Below are 16639 nucleotides of genomic sequence, written 5' to 3'. Positions count from 1 at the left end.
TAGAGGTATGGAAAAGATATGTCGATGTGATGCTTAGGGACATGGTTTAGTGGTGGACTTGTCAGTGTTGTTTAACGGCTGGACTTGATGATCCTAAAGATCCTTTCCAACCTAAACAATTCTATGATTCTATGATTTAGCTTTAAATAGAAATGTGAAAATCCTCAGGACGTACTAAAAAACAAAGTAGCTCAGTGTTTACCTGAATGATGTTAAGCATGTTTGTACCTCTAAGGCAGTATTAATTAAGTTATGTATGAAGGTGGGTCCACCAAGCACATCTTATGTTCTTCCATTAACCCGTTTCCCACTCAACTCCTCTGTCATGGTACTGGCAAAGTGCATGCCTGCAGCAGCCATCAAGCATCTTACCATCCTTCTGCTTCCTCCAGTGGTGAAGAGCAGCCCCCACGCTGTGCAGCAGAGACACATCTCCCCCACCTCACCTCTCCCATCGTCCCCGGCTCTGGGGCTCTCCTCATGGCATGCCCCATGGTGGCAAATTGTATGTGGGCAAACAACCAAAAAGGAAGAACATACCTCACCGAGGAGCTCCACTTCACAGCTGGCTGGCACTTGCATAAGGGATGTTTCTGCTTTTAGTCAAGCAATGCTAAAATCCCTGCTATTTCAGAGTATATACAATAATTTTGCTCACCGGGACCAAAGATGAAATTCTGAGATAGCTGAGATGAAAATTCTGTGCACAGACAAAGTATGCATTTTTAAACAAATATTTGTCAATAATTGAATATTGTGAATATATGTATGGGATCACACAGTTATTTTGGAAAACTGGGGAGCAGAATCTATAGTGTGTGATTTGTAGGAAATGATAAACTAATCAGTCAGCATAATGAATTACAAGTAGTTATTTATCAAAGCAGCTGATACAGAAGCTAGTTCCTGACTAGTATGTAAACTAAAACAGCTCACATAAACCATTTGCCAAATTATTTTGAACAATTCTGCAAAATCTCTGCTTATCCAAGTGTGTGATGTGCCTAATTTATTATGCTCTATATAATTGCATACTCATAAATGTTGCATTCTATTTTTTAATGCTAAAATTCTTTTCATGGATACAGGAAACAACTATTTTACAAAATAGCAATTAGTATTCAGGACTAATGAACTACTGACTCCTCATTTTACTCTATAAGACACCCAGTAGACAAACACCTTTCACCAGCAAGTTCTGTAAACTTCGTTTGCCCTCGTACATCATTGTCCTTTCCTAGAGAAATTCATTCTTGCCTAGTATGGTGTTCTCCAGTAGTAGAGCTGCTTTTTCTACAGCAAAATATATGAAAGTAAAAGATACCTCATGAATGTTAAACCATGAACAATCCCTGCAGTGACATTCTGGGAAATTACTTCTAAAAGTAATTTTAGAAGAAACAGGATGTATGAGCTTGATTGTATTATTTCCAATGTTATAGAAATATGAAAAATATGAAATCAACCCACCCACCCTCCCCCCCAACAAACCCTTGGCACAAAAGAGACAATAATATTGAAAATTAAGCACACAGGCAGGAAAAGCAAATCAGTTCTGAATATTTTTTGAAAGACACATCAGCTGTATTGCTGCCATCCTGGAAGCTCTTTTGAGTGACCTGGGTTTCATCAGTACAGTGTCAAGCAGTACGTTGTGCAAGTACCAGCCTTAAATAGCAACTTTGATTAGGGGTTGCACATACAAAGAGCTTAAAAAGGTTCAAACGCAGCACCATTGCCGGTAGGATAAATAAACTATATGCTTTCAGGGCGCTTTAACAGGGTGGCTGTAGTCAACAGCAACATGTTGAATATTGCATGATGAATTAGAAGGTCATATTTATCAGTGGCATGAAGTCTAGTTGGAGGCCTGTAACCAGTGGTGTCCCCCAGGGGTCGATACCTGGTCCAATCTTGTTTAATATATTCATTAATGACCTGGATGAAGGGACAGAGTGTATCCTCAGCAAGTTTGCTGATGATACCAAACTGGGAGGGGTGGCTGACTCTCCAGAGGGCCGCGCTGCCATGCAGCGTGACCTGGACAGGCTGGAGAGCTGGGCAGAGAGGAACTTAATGAGGTTCAACATAAGCAAGTGTAGGGTCCTGCACCTGGGGAGGAAGAATGCTAGGCACCAGTATAGGTTAGGGGTGGACCTGCTGGGAAGTAGCTCTGAGGAGAAGGATTTGGGGGTCCTGGTAGATAGCAAATTGTCAATGAGTCAGCAGTGTGCCCTTGCTTCCAAAAAGGCCAATGGAATCCTGGGCTGCATAGGGAAGAGTGTGACCAGTAGGTCGAGGGAGGTCATTCTCCCCCTCTACTCGGCACTGGTGAGGCCACAACTGGAATACTGTGTCCAGTTTTGGGCTCCCCAGTTCAAGAGGGACAGGGAACTGCTGGAGAGAGTACAGCAAAGGGCAAGCAAGATGATTGAGGGATTGGAGCATCTCCCTTACGAAGAAAGGCTGAGAGAGATGGGACTCTTTAGCCTGGAGAAGAGAAGGCTGAGGGGAGACCTTATTATTACTTACAAATATCTAAAGGGTGGGTTGAAGGAGGATGGAGCCACACTCTTCTCGGTGGTTCCCAGTGACAGGACGAGGGGCAATGGGCGCAAGTTGGAACATAGGAAGTTCCGTTCCAACACACAGAAGAACTTGTTTACAGTTAGGGTGACAGAGCACTGGCACAGGCTGCCCAGGGAGGGTGTGGAGATTTTCAAGACCCGCCTGGATGCAGTCCTGAGTAATGTGCTCTAGGTAATCCTGCTTTAGCAGGGGAGTTGGACTAGATGATCTCTAGAGGGCCCTTCCAACTCTGAAAATTCTGTGATACTGTGTGATACTGTGATATTTCATCATGTGCTCCACTCATTCCTTCTGGAATGGAAAAGAAGTATGCTCAAAATTGGGTCTCCAAGTGAGGAGAAGATAGTGACTTGCCCTTTTCTGCTTAGCTTTAGCAGGCTTTGTCTCAGTTTTAACTTGAAAGTTTACTCTTACCATATGCAAGATATCCAAAACCACTGGGGCAGAAAAGGCAGAGAACCTTCTTCCAGCATCCATCTCTGGTTTTAAAACTTGACTGCTTTATAATGACACCATCAACACGCCACGTCTAGCCTACAGTTTTAATATAGGCTAATTAGAGTGGGTTGGCAAGCACGTCAAAGAAACATAGTTTTATATGTTAAATAGGTTAAAGCCCAGGAGCCAAAAATACTTTTTGGTAGACAGGAATGCAGTCAAATCATGTGAGAATATGGCTGGGAATCTGGTAAACTAGCATATTTCCCTACTGCCACCCACAATTTCTTTCACAAGGTTTCCAGTGTGATCACAAGGCTTTCCTTTTAACATTATTAGCAGTGCTACTTGTAAATATTTACATGGCACAGACCTGGTTTGCAGACAAAGCGCCTGCAGGATGACATCAATTAGTAGCATCTTTCCTGGGAGACACTTCCTGTGTGCAAAGTTAGGATACGATGAAGAATGCTAGTTGTGGGCAAGGTCAAATAATAGGGTTGATTAGGGATGGAGCTACACATTAAACAAATAAAACAGACACAATCTCACAAGGAGGCCAGTGGTTTGTTTGAGCTTCTGGGCAGCTCTAGCAATTTTATTCTTGTAATATGACAGGCTGATAAGTAAACTGAAAATTTTCTCGCAGTTACAAGCTCAGCGCTGACAAGAAGCATCTGGAATCAGGTTTCTCTGTCGTGTAAAACCGGCTCTGTCTGTCTTTTTCTGCTGCTGCGTTTTGTTTGTAGCCGGAGCAAAAGCATTGCCCCTGTCAGCATTACTCTTTCTTCTATTATTGCACCATAGAGTTTCAGATTTGATGTTGCTCTGTTCAGTGACCTCCTTTTTCTTCAGGCAGAAGACTTTTTTAACTGTAATTTAATTCATACTCTGGAGTATACTATTAAATGGTAATTATTTTAGAAAGAGAAAGCACGTATTTAAGTCACTCCAACTTAAAAATCTGAGAAACTTTCAGGGAAAGCAGACCTCAACATCTTGTAGCAAACCGTAATAGTGCCATCAAATCACAGTACTGTGCTTTTTTGTATTTGGTTGTTGCATGCAGATCCAATCCCCAAAGCTCAGTTTGCTGCTCACAGTACTGAGCGCTGCATTCAGAACACAACTGACTGCTGATGGGCAAACCTAAAAACATTCACACTTCAGTTTCTTGCACCTATCTTGTCAACAGAAATGAAACACATCTCCGATTCAACTGTATAAACATTTTATTTAGAAATATATTGAGACCCAGACTGGAGAAGAAAATCCAGCTCTGTTAGATAATGCACTGAAAATCCTTTGTGAGGACTTAGGAAGAATGTTAAAAAAAATATGTTGCACATGACATGTATATTTTCAAGAAATACTGAAATGACCAAATTATTTGCTTGGTTTTTAAAGGATGCATAAAAACATTTATCCTCTAAGCACTTCTGGCAATAGGTCATTCCAAAATGTTCCTTTTCAGGTTTTCTCATACCTTCCATTAAAGAAAATCTTTTTTTGAAGTATATAGAGATGCCAAAACCAAAAATCCACTTCAAGTCCCTAATCAAGTTACTGCACGTGCTCAGTCTCTTGCAAATGTGAACAAATGCGTTCTAGCCTATGCCCATTGTTGTCTCAACCATTTATTTAACAAAAAGGTAGAAACAGACCAGAAGAACGCCATGAATCACAGAACAAACCATTAGTACAAATCACCATTTTCTCCCTTCTTACTTCCACCCTATTAATATCTTCCGCCTTCCTTCTTTGCTTCTGTCCCTTCTGATCTCTGGACTAAACCGATTCTGTAGTGTATTGCTAGGTGTGGGGTGGCACAGAGAAAAAAAGCGGGCCTTTGAGTTGAAATTGAGGTTTCCGTGGTTTGCAGGATCTGTAGATCTACCAGGAGACACCGCACTATGTAATATCAAACATATACTTAATATCATATATGCTTTTAAAAATATCATCACTCCAAATTTTGATTCATGTTCTGCAGCTTAGGTATGCTGCTTTTCTATATGATACAGAAATAATGTGAATGGCTAATTTTAAAGAATTGATTAAAGCCTGTTAAATATTTTATAATTCTTTATGGATGTCTTTGTAAAATCTACAGGAAGGTAACTTCACTGCCGGATGCACACAGCTGAGTCATTTCTTTATCTCTCTGTCCACTTGCAGTCACAAAGGAAAATACAATTGTTCTTATCAGGGTAACACTCTGGCAAGTTTCCTCTGAAGCTAAGAACAGTATTTTATTGCACGTAAGATGTGTCTATAGAGCACCCTCTTGCATTAGGAATACAGCATTACAGGATAGTGAGCAGTGGAAAACAGCAGGATACTTGCTCTCCTTTGAATTCTAATTTTAAGTTGTCATACGTCCCTTTACTCCGTCTACTAGGAAGCAAAGAAGTAAATTAGCAGAAAGAAAAGTACAATGTCCTAAGGAACAGTGGGAAGGAGAAAGGACATATAGGCAAAAAGTGAATAGCTAGAGACTTCCAGGGGTTTCTGCTAGGGTCTTGTGTTCGATTTAATAGAATAGTTGCGTCACTCCACAAATGCTTAAATCTCAGCTCCAACTCGTCCAGGCTACAATACCAGTTACATTTCAACATGTAGCACGTAAGAGCTTTCATATTAGTTATCAAAACAGAAGTGCCTACTTTATATGACTGTTAATACAAAGGCTGTGTAGTTTCAATTGAGGAACTACTTCTTTTCAACCAGTTGCCAGATTCTTGCTGCCCTTCTTTTGAAAAGACAAATCACACCGTCTCAGATTTATACCTCCAGGGTAACTGCAGTAATACACTTCCCCAAAACTTCACACAGCCACACTGGGTGTTTCTTTTCTTGATAAAATATTTCTTCTCCTCTTTAGGTAATTCATAGTAAGTATTTCTTTTACAACAGCTAACTGTCTCTTCCAAACCCATCCTGGTCAACCGGGTATAAGCTTTTCTTCAGCACATTCCTTCTTAAATGATCCTTTTATCTCCTTGCTACTGTTCTAGGAACAGGAGGTTGCAGAGCAAGCATGTGCTTTGTTGCCTGTTTCACAAGGGAACTCCAGGGCTTCGTGAAATTCCAAGGCAAGCACTAAGCATAGTTAAAAAATAAAAAATTTTAAAAATCTATGCTTTCTTTAAAATAAGAAAGGAACAGTTCAAACAAAGTGTGGAGCCATTCCCACCTGCATTTTTCTTTAGTTGACCATGCAATTATATTCTAACCACAGCAGCAAAAAGTATGATTTAAAAAAGAAGCAAACACTAGTCCAATGGTAGAGAAAAAAACTGCTGAAATGGTTTTGATGTCAGGTACAGTAGATAGGTATTCTCCATTTCTTCAGAAGAACTGGGAATCATGCAACAATGAGCGTTATGTCCTCAAGACATGGAGATGAAAACCAATTTAAAAAGAAACAAAGTAAAAGGGAAAAAAAAAAAAACTACCGTAATGCAGACCTGTGAATGTGCTGTGCATCTTCTGAATGCCTTTGGGTTCTCTTCAGAAAGCAGAAGCCTTGATTCAGCAAAAGATTTCAAGTTCTTCAATGCAAGATTACCTAATGCATAAACGTTTCCTGGGTATTGATTCAATCATATAGTTAAAATGGGATATGAATTACCCTCTTGGATCAATATTTAGGAAGTATAGATATTCAACGACTCAGTGTCAAGTCCTTAATGCTTAGAAAATTCAGTCCCACACTTTGCAATTTCATAAAATTTTAATATATGAAAATAGTACTGTTTGTCAGAGTTTGCAAAAAGATAAACTGCATTCACTTTAAGTTTTCTTTACAAGTGACGCAAAAAAGACAATTATAACTTATATAATTTTTATAACAACAAGAAAAGGATTAGCATTCTTAATTTTAATTTGGTGGTTTGCAAGTACTTGGCAATAAAGTTTGATTTTCTTTCTGTTTTTTCTTGTACAGCAGGGATAAATAAAAATTTCTCGTATATTATAGCAGGCTTGTCCTTCACAACAGATCCACTTTCTAATTCACAGAAAAGCAAGTCTTACATCCAACAACGCATAACTAAGCACAACTTAGCTGAAGTCCATTCAGCATTCAGTTCCCAAAGTACAGTGACAAATTATTAACTTCCGTGGACACACAGAATGCTCTAAGCTACTCTGAGGCAAAAGACCTTTAATGCACAGAAGTCATGACCATGACCTCAGCTGTGCGAAAGCCTTTTGCTTCTAAAAAACAAAGATGGATATCTCATACCTTCCCAAGACTTTTCTTAATGAAGTAACCCACTAACTTCTGCGGTCTCTGCTGATACTCCACAAGTACATCATGTGAGCTACTAATCTGATCCCCTTCAAGCCGATTCAGAAGAGTGACACACACTACGGCAGCTAGAAATTAAAAGACAGCACTAGTTAGGAATGACATTCTGGCACTTCTACAGTCCAAAATCATAAACAGTTGAAGGAACAGATAGATTAAAAATATGAGAGAAAATAAACCCCCAAAAGCACTGCATAGTACCATAAGACACTAGGGGACTAGCATGCTGTGGATGATATAGTTTAAGACAACTGATCACTACATTAATAAAGTAAGAGCTCTTAGGCAGCTGCAGATACATATTGTTATACCATGACTCTTACGTTTTTCTGTATAGGAATTATATTTCACAAGTATCCAGGGCTTGACTGGTAGGAAGTGATGAGAGACACTGTTCTAGCAGATCTAGTTACAGCCCTCCACTATCTAACTTATCCCCAACTCAAATCCCTGTGCTGTAGATGCCATCCCTTGGGAACCAGCAGATAAGCCGCTTTGACATTCGTGGATGGGGAGCACTTCAAGTGCACGAGGATCTCATGGATCATCTCAGGCTCATTTACTGCCTTTTGGTAATCAGACTCCCAAAGGCAAAACCCCTCTTTTCACTCCAGCTGAGCTCTACCATCACCCTTCTGTATCTGGAGTTTCTGCTAGTGACAATTTGCAGAGCAAGCACAGGCAGTAATACACATTACAGACCTACAAAGTAGAGACAGAAAAAAGGACCAGGCTCCCTAATGGCTACGTGATACAATGGGTTGGGTTTTTTCATCACTCAAAGTCAGTCAGAACTGAGGATGCTTGATATCCAACAAGGCCAGGTTGGATGGGCCTTTGAGCAACCTGGTCTACTGGAAGGTGTCCCTACCCATGGCAGAGGGGTTGGAACTATGTGATCTTCGATTTCCAACTCTAGCCATTCTATGATTTTATATAACTGTTAGCCTTTTTGCTTATTTTTTCTTCATTTTGTCCTCCTTGAGTTTGAAGAAGTTTGAGAAACATTAGTGGTTTAAATTTGCAAATTCCTTGCCAAGGAAAGTGAGAGACTACAGTTAATATGGTAAGTAGAAAGGCACTGTATTACACTATTTGTAATTACTTCATTTTTTTTCTGATCTTTACTGAAAATTAGTTAGCTTGTGTAAAAAAAATGAAGAACTCCTTTTACAATTAGGAATGGTTTATTCATGACGCTAATGAAAATCTTCAGCTGTTTAAAAATTAAAGCCACAAATCTACACAAAATACTTATATTTTCAATTTGATATGGAAGTATAGACAGTGATTATAGTTTTATGTATATGAGAATCACCTGATTGCTTAAATTAACCAGTTGCTTCCTGTAAACTTCAAAGACTAACTGAAGAAAACAAATTAATGCCATAGGGTAATTAGGTAATTCAATTATTTATGTGCTTGCCATGGGCTAGAAGAGCAAATGACAGAACTGAACTGTGTAAGAACTACGTGAGGAAGTTTGTTTGATTTGTATCATATGTATTCACAACTTAGGCAATCATAGCAACAAAACTATAACCAGAACTGGGTTTTTTTCATATGCAGAAGGTATGTTAACACCTCATTCACAGGTTTTACCACAAATCCCCTGCAATGCAGAAAACTGTGTAACTTGAATAAAGTGACTTTAAGTTAGTTTACCTTTGACACCACTGAGATTACACATCGCAGCAAATACGGAAGACTCCATCTCTATGTTTCTGACTCCAGAATCATAAGCTTCCTTCAAATACTGCAGTTTCTCTTCTTCATTATATAAGCAGATTGCACCATCCAACCTGCCCTGTCCTAGAGAGTCATTTTGTAGAAATTTTCAGTGATGAGGCCACAGAACAAATTCATTTTCATAAACACCCAATTACTGCAGTCTCCCCTATACAGTGTCCAGCTTTTACTAATACCTTTTATTTTCGTGCACAAGACGAATAGGACAAAGTGATTCTTAGCTACTGCTAGAGCTTCTACATTTTACTTGTATTTCTTATAATGCGAATCATGGTAATTTAATTGCTCTTCTACAGCTTAAATTCTCAAATTCATAAACGGGAAACTACTATTTAGGTTTTCCTGCATGTGAGGCATACGTCAAAATTCAGCAACAAATTTTAAGCTGTATGTAAGTGCTGCATTTTTTTCTGTTTAATCATTGTCTAGAAAAACTGCCAGGCTTGAAAATGCTTTCCTTATACTACCTTAGAAGGATGAACATTTTATTACTTACAGGCTCTCTAGGGCAAGAAATTAAGAGTCTTTTATGCCAACTAGCTAACACTATTATAATTTTTTGAGATTAGTTTATTCAAATTATTCAAGAATAACACCTACAGATAAAACAGCAGCAGGTTGTGTACAGTAAAGTTAAATTCCACTGTGTTTTACTCAGTATCTTTTTTGTTTTCAGGAGATGTACTCCTAAATTAATACCCTTGAGCCTGTTTTCAGTTTTTGCTGCATAAGTTGAATACATTCCTGACACTAAAGAAAAGTGTTGCTTGCACCCCTGATTGGCGTCTGAGGAGATAAGCAAACTGACAGTGTCTGCTTCTGACCAAGCCTGAGCACTGCTATGAAGACCACGCGTTCCCTTGTGCATTGCGCCCTTTGTCACCTATCCAGTAACAGCCAGAGAAGGTAGTATCAGGTGCCATCTACTCTCTGTTCTCACAAGATATGAAAGATGCTTCTGAATAGACTTGGGAGATCAGAAAAGCACCCGAATGCCTACACGTTTATCCAAAGTAAGCCTTGGAGGTTTGGCTCTCCTACGTAGCAGCACTGACACAACTCAGCAAAATATTGTCTTCAGTTGTCCGATCACTCCTTTCCTCAAAATGTGCACAGGAAAGAAGTTCCAAAACTTCTTTTAGGAAGACTTATTTTAGATACTCAACCAGTGAAAATAAACCAACCAAAAAACCAAACAGCAACAAATAATTCTCACTCCTCCAATCATCTTGGATGCCTCAGTACATCACAGAAATTTTGTGATAACCATACCTAACTGACGAGTATGTGAAAAGTACATAGTAGACTACATGTATTTCAGAGGATCTATTAGAACTGGGGGGAAATAAACCTCCACAAAATTAAAAGTGCAATACAGCAAGCTGCTTGATTTTACATATATGAAAAATAGGTTAATTACGGCTGACAAGACAACTCAAAGTAGGGAACGCATTCTGTTCAGTGAACTGGAACCTTCACATTAAAAAAAATTATTCAATATTTATCTGTTGCTGCTTACCAATATACTTCTGTTAGTCTATCTCCAGCCTTACCTTCATAGAAATCCAAAGTGCACATAGTGTTTCCAATGACTGTATTGAATTGATTGATTTCTTTACTGCACTGCATCAGTTCCTGAGCTAGCTGTTCATCTAGGTTTGTACTGCGAATCACAGTCTTTCCCAGAACAACCTGTTCAAACTGAGGTTTGAAGGTGGCATCTACAGACTGCCTAGTTATAACCACTGAGCCTGGCTCCAGACCTGCAGGGAAAAAGAAAAAAAAAAAAAAAAAAAGATACAGCTTTACAATGTGGTTAATGCTTTGTTTCCACACACACAAAACATACATCCTGACCAAATCCTGCTTCTTTTAAGGTGGCAATTTTGCCTCTGAATTCACCAAGAGAATTTTTTTTGTGCATGCCCAGCTGCTTCAGTTTATTATTACAAATAATTTTTGAAAGAATTAAGTTTTTACTTTTTCACTACATATACTTGCTTATCTCATACTTCGTATACAGGACAGGCATGTCCTTCTCTTCACTTTGTCAGATTTCCTGAGTACATTTTTTCTATCCAGAGAGGCAGGTATTGCCTTTTCTTTCAAAATTACAGAAGCAAAATGATTCCTCTCCTGTGCAAAACTGTTCTGACCATCAGTCCCTCACTTGCAGAGAGATGCTTTACTCTCCTACAAAGATGCTTTGGTTTGAAGAAAAAAAGAAATCGAGAGGGGAAATACCTATTCCACCAGAGGTGCCAATGCGAATAATGGTTATGTTGGAACACTTGGCATGATGCAACAGTTTGATCAGCTCGTGCAGCATAATTGAAATAGAAGGAATGCCCATACCATGCTGAAATGAAAGCAGAAATTCATATTCGACATACACACAGACCATGCAAAATATATACGGAAGAAGGAGCTGGACAATTATCTCCTTCCTGGTATTTTTTTTCCAAATGTCACTTAATTCACTCCCCAAAAAACCCTAACCTATGGGCCTACTGAAAGGCTACTGTGGATAAACAGAAAACCCCCCACTGACTTTTGTGGACTATGGATGAAACGCAGTATTTCTAAAAATCGTGATTTATAAAATATTCACATTCTCAGAAGTATAGGCAGCATCCTCTACTAATAGTTGACAAATGCACTTCATCACAGAACATTTCTTAAACACAAGAAAAACCCCGCTCTGATTTTTTACCAACCTGAACTTCTAGGAAATAGTTAAGCTAAATTTTTTTCAAAACACTGACACTGTGGTTTAGTCACGAAGTTCAGCAAATATAAGTCCACCTTAACTTGCACGATAATGCGGTAATTACAATTCAAAAGAAAGAATGCAGAATGATACTACAGTTATGCAATTGAAGTATGTAATCGTATTTACAAATTCAAGGTATGCCGTTTTAAAATGCATACATGAGTTGACAGCACAAATCCAATGGAATGCTACTCTTAAGATATGTTAGCACATTTGACAATGCCACTGCAGATACTTAGCTCTGGATGTGATACAGCCATTTTGTCCAGTACCCCACATGCATTGAGTGACCCTTTTTCCCCATTATTCAGGATACAGAACAGGGACAAGACAACAGTAAGTCTGCTCTAAACCTGCAACACCTCAGTGATACACTAAAGAAAAAGAAGGCAAGAAAAGAATAAAAGTCTCAGAGATTTGTCCTCTTACAAGAAAGGGCTAAAAAGGAATTCTTAATTGGCTGACTGCACTATTTTGAGTGTGGCTCAAAATAAAAACCTGACTCCATCTATTAAGTGTTTAAAAGAAATGTGCATTCATATTTTCTGCTTTGAACAGCATCATTGAACAGTGTCACATATTTGATTAAGTGAGGTACTTACACTGACTGACAAAACAGGTCCCACTTTGTACATTGCGTAACGGTCAGTTCCCGCACAGATGTTAGGATAGTCACCAGTGGGACTACCAAGACCCAGTTCTTCAGCTATGTAGGCAATAAAAGCTTTCATCCGTGACGGACTTCCTCCAACACATACAAACTGGGGTGAACAGTATTCAACAAAACAAAATCAATTGCACGATTCAGTATGTCAAAGAACATGCAAGATCAACATGAGTATGCAAACACCCTCAGTTAACACAAAGCTATTCCCAGATGTGGTTTTTCTCGTAGTCATTCTAAAAATCCGTGAAGAAAAATTAGGGTGGGACAGGGGTGGAACAAACCCAAAACCTTCTAAAAAGCACTCAAATGCCTTCATCCCATTCTAATTAGTACAAGACAGATATTGGTTTGAAGGCTCCCCGAAAGGGAGTTCTACCTGAATGGAGACTGCAGCATTTGCCTTTTTACTGGATGAAAAGAGGGAGTCAGAAAAAATTATTCCCAATTTTGCTTGATATTGAAAGCGACAAGAACCCACAAAATCTTCTCTCCTTTTCATTCATTCCTCAGTTGCTGGTATGCTGACACATTTAGTCTTACACTTCCACCTTCTGCAGAAAAGCTTCGGCTTGCTGAATGAAATGAAGCATCTTACCTTTACATCTCCAAACAATGCCGGAAAATCATGGGTACCAGTCCCAAGAGCAAAATGGTACAGGATGTCTTCTTTCATTTTCTCCAGGTGAGGGTTGCAGAGATGGATAAAGTTCTCTCTGCCAGGACAGCAGCATTGTGAAACATACAGAGTATATACAAACCCCTACATTGAACAGATGCTAATTTTGCAAAGTCAAGTAGCAAAAGTTGGGGAATGCCACACCTAAGTATGCCTGCACTACCTTATTTTGGTTCCTTGTGCATTACTTTAAGGAAATCCTAAATTTCATGACTACCTTACATCTTGTAATAAATAACAAGTTATATTTAACATTCCATTAATTGCAAAAGATTAAATTGCTTAAGAAAAAGCCCAGATGTTAGGATGCATTTGCAACAGCGCAACCTTTATCTTAAAAAATATTAAAGCTGTGAACAAGGGTGGGTCTTCATGGTGAGCAGAACGACAGAAGCAGGACCAGGGAATATTCAATAGGCCACCTTACTACACAGACAATCTATAGCAAAGCTGAAAATCAAAACTGGCCTCTGTATTTTGAGTAACCCTGCTAGCCACTTGAGAGGGATAGGAAGATTTGCGCTTTATAGACAGGCCCAAAGGGAATTTCTGGCAACCTGGCTCAGTGTAACTCTGTGTCATCCAGCCAGCAGAAAAAAAACTCTATGGCATGACACTGCTAACAACAGCACAGAGGATTTGAAACAGGAGATGAAAAAGCAAGAAAACAGAAAAAAACATGGAAGAGAAAAAAAATGAGAGGAAGACTTCAAAAGAATTCACTTCCTCCTAAGTTGCTTCCTGTAAGGAAGTGATACAGCTTTAAAAAATAAATAAATAAATTAATCTTTCTGAAGAACCAGGAAACTACAAGGCAAGGAAAGAAAACCAAACTACTTAGCATGTGGGATTGCCTTCATGGAAAATTTCGTAGTGGACCGAGTATGCTGAATGATTCATAAAATGTCTGCCTTCTGTGCTTGATGTTTCAAGTTCAATTGAAACAGGTAGGAAAGACTAGTCAATATTCACAAGCCTAAGCAAAATACTGGCCAATACTTCAAAGTAGTTCCCAAGAGTTGAAATCAAGCAACAAATATCCTCCAGACACAAGAAGATGACTTAATAGCTTGACGAAGGCTCACTGCAGTCACAGCACGTCTCAGCAAATTCAAAGTGCTTTGTCAGAGGAGACAAACAAGAGAGTTTGCCTGGAGTGTATGCAAATCATTGTTAAGACTTTGCAGGAACAACTCTGAAGCCTCAACATAGGTGTTTAGTGCTACTTTAGGTGTTTTAGGTTATCTCGTCTGTCTTCTAATGCCTCTCCAAAAGGGCAGTGCTTTTCTACAGGTCCTATGTCTTATCTGCCAATCCTGTGCAGGATGTACTCGTTATCTTAAGACTGAAGTGACGCAGATGCCCTGACTGAGGTCACTGAACTGTTCCTTAGAAAGCAAAGCAAATAGTTATAACCCCAATATTCTGAGTATATGAATTGTTTCTGTTCTTGAAATTCTCTCTCCAACATCCAGCAGCAGCTACGCAACCAAAGAAAGAGGTATCACCCCAATCCACCCTCTTTGTCCCTGCCCACCACAGACTACCACCTTCAGCAACTGGAAAAGCAGCCCAACAAAGCGGATGGTTTGTTCACCCCTTCAGTAGCAATTTCTCTCCATTTCCCACATGCCCCATTTGCCTCTCTCCATACAAATCCTGCCTGAGGTAGAACCAAAGGCTTTGGTCCTCTTTCTTCTTCCCTCCGAGAGACCCGTTTGACTCTGGGAGAAATAAAGAGCAGGTTTATGGCTCTTCCGAAAGGTGCAGACAACCCAGAAGTTTCCCAGCTCACACAAGCAGAATTTCCAGGCGAACTCCTCTGAATTATTCCTGTTGGGTTTTGTGGGACTCTCTACCCATATTTAATGGATAACTCACTAATGCAGATCAAATAGCTGGCTGTGCTGAAGTTTCATGGAATGGCTTTTACATACAAATAGGATATGATTTGAAATCACTTTATAATTTGTTCTCAGGCAAGCAAAAAAGATTTCCTTCTTTATGAGAATACCAGCAATAAAAGCTTCTCTACAGGAAATAAACTGGGAAGAGGCGAGGCCTCTATTAAAAGTACAGGGAAATTCATGCGGTATGTGCCAACATCACTGTCCTCACGTCTGGCCTAAATACAGCTTCCTTCCTCAGCAGTGCCTATATTTCACCTTTTTCATCTCATACCCTACCAGAAACGCTCTTCAACCCACCATGTCACTGCAGCTAGGGGCTGTTACTAACTTGCACTGGTTATCTGCCAGATCTAATTGCAGACTTGGACCCTAGGGTAAAACGGGCAATAAAAGTAAGCATATTACTCTGTGTACACAGGACCAATGCCACCGATTTACAGTAGAGGCAAAGTTTGCCTGATAAAAATCTTTGGCCTGTAACTCTAAGGAGCAGACAATTTATTCCCCTCACTCTCTTGTAAAGCACCTACAACTTCAGGGGATTTAACCAAAACGCGAGCATCTGAGGACTAAACGTGCATGTATGGCTTTACTAAAATAAGCTTAAAGTATGGATTAGAGAAACAGATTGAAATATTTGTTCAGGCTCTTGAAGCATGTAAGTCTGGCCATATGCAGCAACCAAAGTCAACATTTCAACAGCTCACTGGATTAAAAAAATAAAGAAATGAAAACATCACCTACGCTTGGAAAAATTCACTGTAGTGATAAATGAAAATGGCTAGCCAGCAAAGGCCCTCCCTGTAGGTGTGCTTAAAGCAGATAAAGACTCCATTTGTCAAAACAGCTTCTCTAGATACTTCATATTATAATAAACATTTGTATCATAAACTTTATCTTAAACTAAATAAGTGTGTAATGAGTTTGGGGAGGAAGGCAAGTGTAAACTTCAACAAGATAATTCATTTCTGAGTCTTACTTTGAAGACTGTTCATCATCAGTTTTCTTCTCATTTGAGATACCAGGAGCCATGTATGCTTATACCTAGAATTATATTAAAAAAAATAGATAAGTGCATCAGAATAGTCCCATCTGTAAAGACAGCATCATTAATAGTGATAGAAACTTTCTATATAGATGATACTGTCATGAATATTAACCCCCCAAAATAATTCAGCCACAGTACAGCTTTTATAACTGTAGCAAAAGGAGCACCTCTGATCTTTTATGGCTGAGCATCACCACTTTCAAACCACTGAAGCTTAAACTAATCCCTTGCTAAGGCAACCCCCGTGTCAGCACTACTTCTGTTCTGTGCTATATGTAACACCTGGCTGATGGGCCAGAGAGAGATAAGTCTCAAAGCTAACGAACTAACCCTCTTTCTTCTGTACCTCCCACAGCAACAGTGACTGCTGAACTAGCTTTAGCCCCCTTTCACATCTCGCTCCAGAAGGTCTCTAAAGCTCATCTTTAATCGTCGTATGCCTGAAACGCGAGACCAGGAAGCGTTTTACTCATA

The 16639-nt window shown here is 39.3% G+C and overlaps 1 protein-coding gene across 2 annotated transcripts; it reads right to left on the bottom strand.

The window, feature by feature from the left end:
* Positions 1 to 6858: 6858 nt before the first annotated feature.
* Positions 6859 to 16155, bottom strand: UPP1 (uridine phosphorylase 1). 2 transcript variants are annotated; one of them, XM_009883764.1, is made up of 7 exons: positions 16097 to 16155; positions 13127 to 13244; positions 12467 to 12625; positions 11336 to 11450; positions 10645 to 10854; positions 9008 to 9154; positions 6859 to 7410 (listed from the first exon to the last, which is right to left on the bottom strand). In XM_009883764.1, exons 1-7 carry the CDS (start codon positions 16147 to 16149, stop codon positions 7271 to 7273), a joined length of 942 nt encoding a protein of 313 aa, XP_009882066.1. In that variant the 5' UTR covers positions 16150 to 16155; the 3' UTR covers positions 6859 to 7270. The 2 variants fall into 2 exon arrangements, with proteins under 2 accessions (XP_009882066.1, XP_009882067.1); XM_009883765.1 differs by lacking the exons at positions 11336 to 11450; positions 12467 to 12625; positions 13127 to 13244 and having other exon boundaries at positions 7011 to 7410; positions 16106 to 16130.
* Between the last annotated feature and the right edge of the window lie 484 nt (positions 16156 to 16639).

Source organism: Charadrius vociferus, unplaced genomic scaffold, assembly GCF_000708025.1.
Source record: "Charadrius vociferus isolate BGI_N301 unplaced genomic scaffold, ASM70802v2 scaffold103, whole genome shotgun sequence".
NCBI lineage: Eukaryota > Metazoa > Chordata > Aves > Charadriiformes > Charadriidae > Charadrius > Charadrius vociferus.
Note: the sequence above shows the minus strand (reverse complement) of the source record. Positions and strands in the feature narration are given on the sequence as shown.